This window comes from Microtus pennsylvanicus, chromosome 3 (genome assembly GCF_037038515.1).
Source record: "Microtus pennsylvanicus isolate mMicPen1 chromosome 3, mMicPen1.hap1, whole genome shotgun sequence".
NCBI lineage: Eukaryota > Metazoa > Chordata > Mammalia > Rodentia > Cricetidae > Microtus > Microtus pennsylvanicus.
Window position 1 is genome coordinate 134,307,170 of NC_134581.1, and position 1,461 is coordinate 134,308,630.

Sequence of the window (1,461 nt, forward strand, 5' to 3'; positions counted from 1 at the left end):
TAAGGAAAAAAGAATTAGAGGGTAAAATGGAGATAGAAGACATGAGAAAGGTTGATTTGATGAAGAACCACAGGGGATTTATTAGAAGAACTGCATACAGTTAGAGAGTCTGCAAACACTATGATATTCAGAAGGTTTACATGACATATGTTGAAACAAATTGGTATTTTATCCTTGGTCTTTCAAGCAGACTTTGGAAACACAGCATCTCATTTGCACCCAGGCTGAGTAGCAGGTGCCTCAGGGCCTTTCATATTTTCCGTAGATACAAATGTTTACTCAAAATTTTCTTCACAGCTTCTTTTACCTCCTTATTCCTCAAACTATAGATGATCGGATTCAACATTGGAGTCAGCACACCATAAGACAGCCCAATGATTTCATCAGATGCGTTGGTGTGCTTTGACTTGGGTTTCATATACATAAAAAGGGCCGAACCATAGAATAAGATGACCACATTTAAGTGGGCTGAGCAGGTAGAAAAGGCTTTCTTCCTTCCTTCCGCAGAATTAATTCTCAGGATGGAGGAAAGAATAAAAATATAGGACACAAAAATTAACAGCAGAGGAACCATTAACAAAACAATACTGGCCACCGTCATGATAAGCACATTCATGGTGATATCTGAGCAGACAAGTTTCAGAAGAGCCAGGATCTCACAGGTAAGGTGATCAATGATATTATTGCCACAGAAAGGCAACACCATCGTCGAGACTGTTTGCACTAGAGAGTTCAGACAGCCTATGACCCAGGACCACACAGCCATGTGCACATATAACACCTTGTTCATAATTACAGGATACCTCAATGGATTGCAGATGGCTACATACCTATCATAGGCCATCACAGCCAGGAGGACACACTCTGTGGAGCCCAAGCCAAGGGAGATAACCATTTGCAGAGCACAACCAAGGAAGGTGATGGATTTTCTCTCTGACATAAACATGATAAGCATTTGAGGAATGGATGAGGATGTGTAACAGATGTCCAAAAAGGAGAGGTTCCCAAGAAAGAAGTACATGGGGGTATGGAGTCGAGAGTCCAGCATACTAACGACAATGAGGAGACTGTTCCCCAGAAGGATTATCAAGTACATGATGAGACAGAGCACAGACAGGAAAAGCTGGACTTCTGGATACTGAGAAAGGCCCACGAGGAAGAATTCCGTCACTGCAGAATAATTTCCCATCTCGACACACTTCCCTCACCTGCAGAGTGCACACAAAGACGTGACTCAAGGAAACTTAGGATTTTGATAGAGATCCATAATGTAACTTTCACATGTATTATTCTTCTTAGGAAGGTTCCTAGAAGTGACAATGGCAGGGTTAGGATATTTTCCACTAATAATGAAAGAGACACAGACAGGTAATACTGCTTTGCATCAAATGGCAGCAGAGGCCTGGACTTGTGCTAGCAATTAGGTCCCTAATTGAAGGCAATCTCAGGTCAACTTCTTTC

At 41.9% G+C, this 1,461-nt stretch overlaps 1 protein-coding gene across 1 annotated transcript; it reads right to left on the reverse strand.

Moving 5' to 3' along the window:
- Positions 1-250: 250 nt before the first annotated feature.
- Positions 251-1,189, reverse strand: Or13d1 (olfactory receptor family 13 subfamily D member 1). The gene has a single exon (XM_075968053.1). The coding sequence runs from the start codon at positions 1,187-1,189 to the stop codon at positions 251-253; it is 939 nt and encodes a 312-aa protein (XP_075824168.1).
- Between the last annotated feature and the right edge of the window lie 272 nt (positions 1,190-1,461).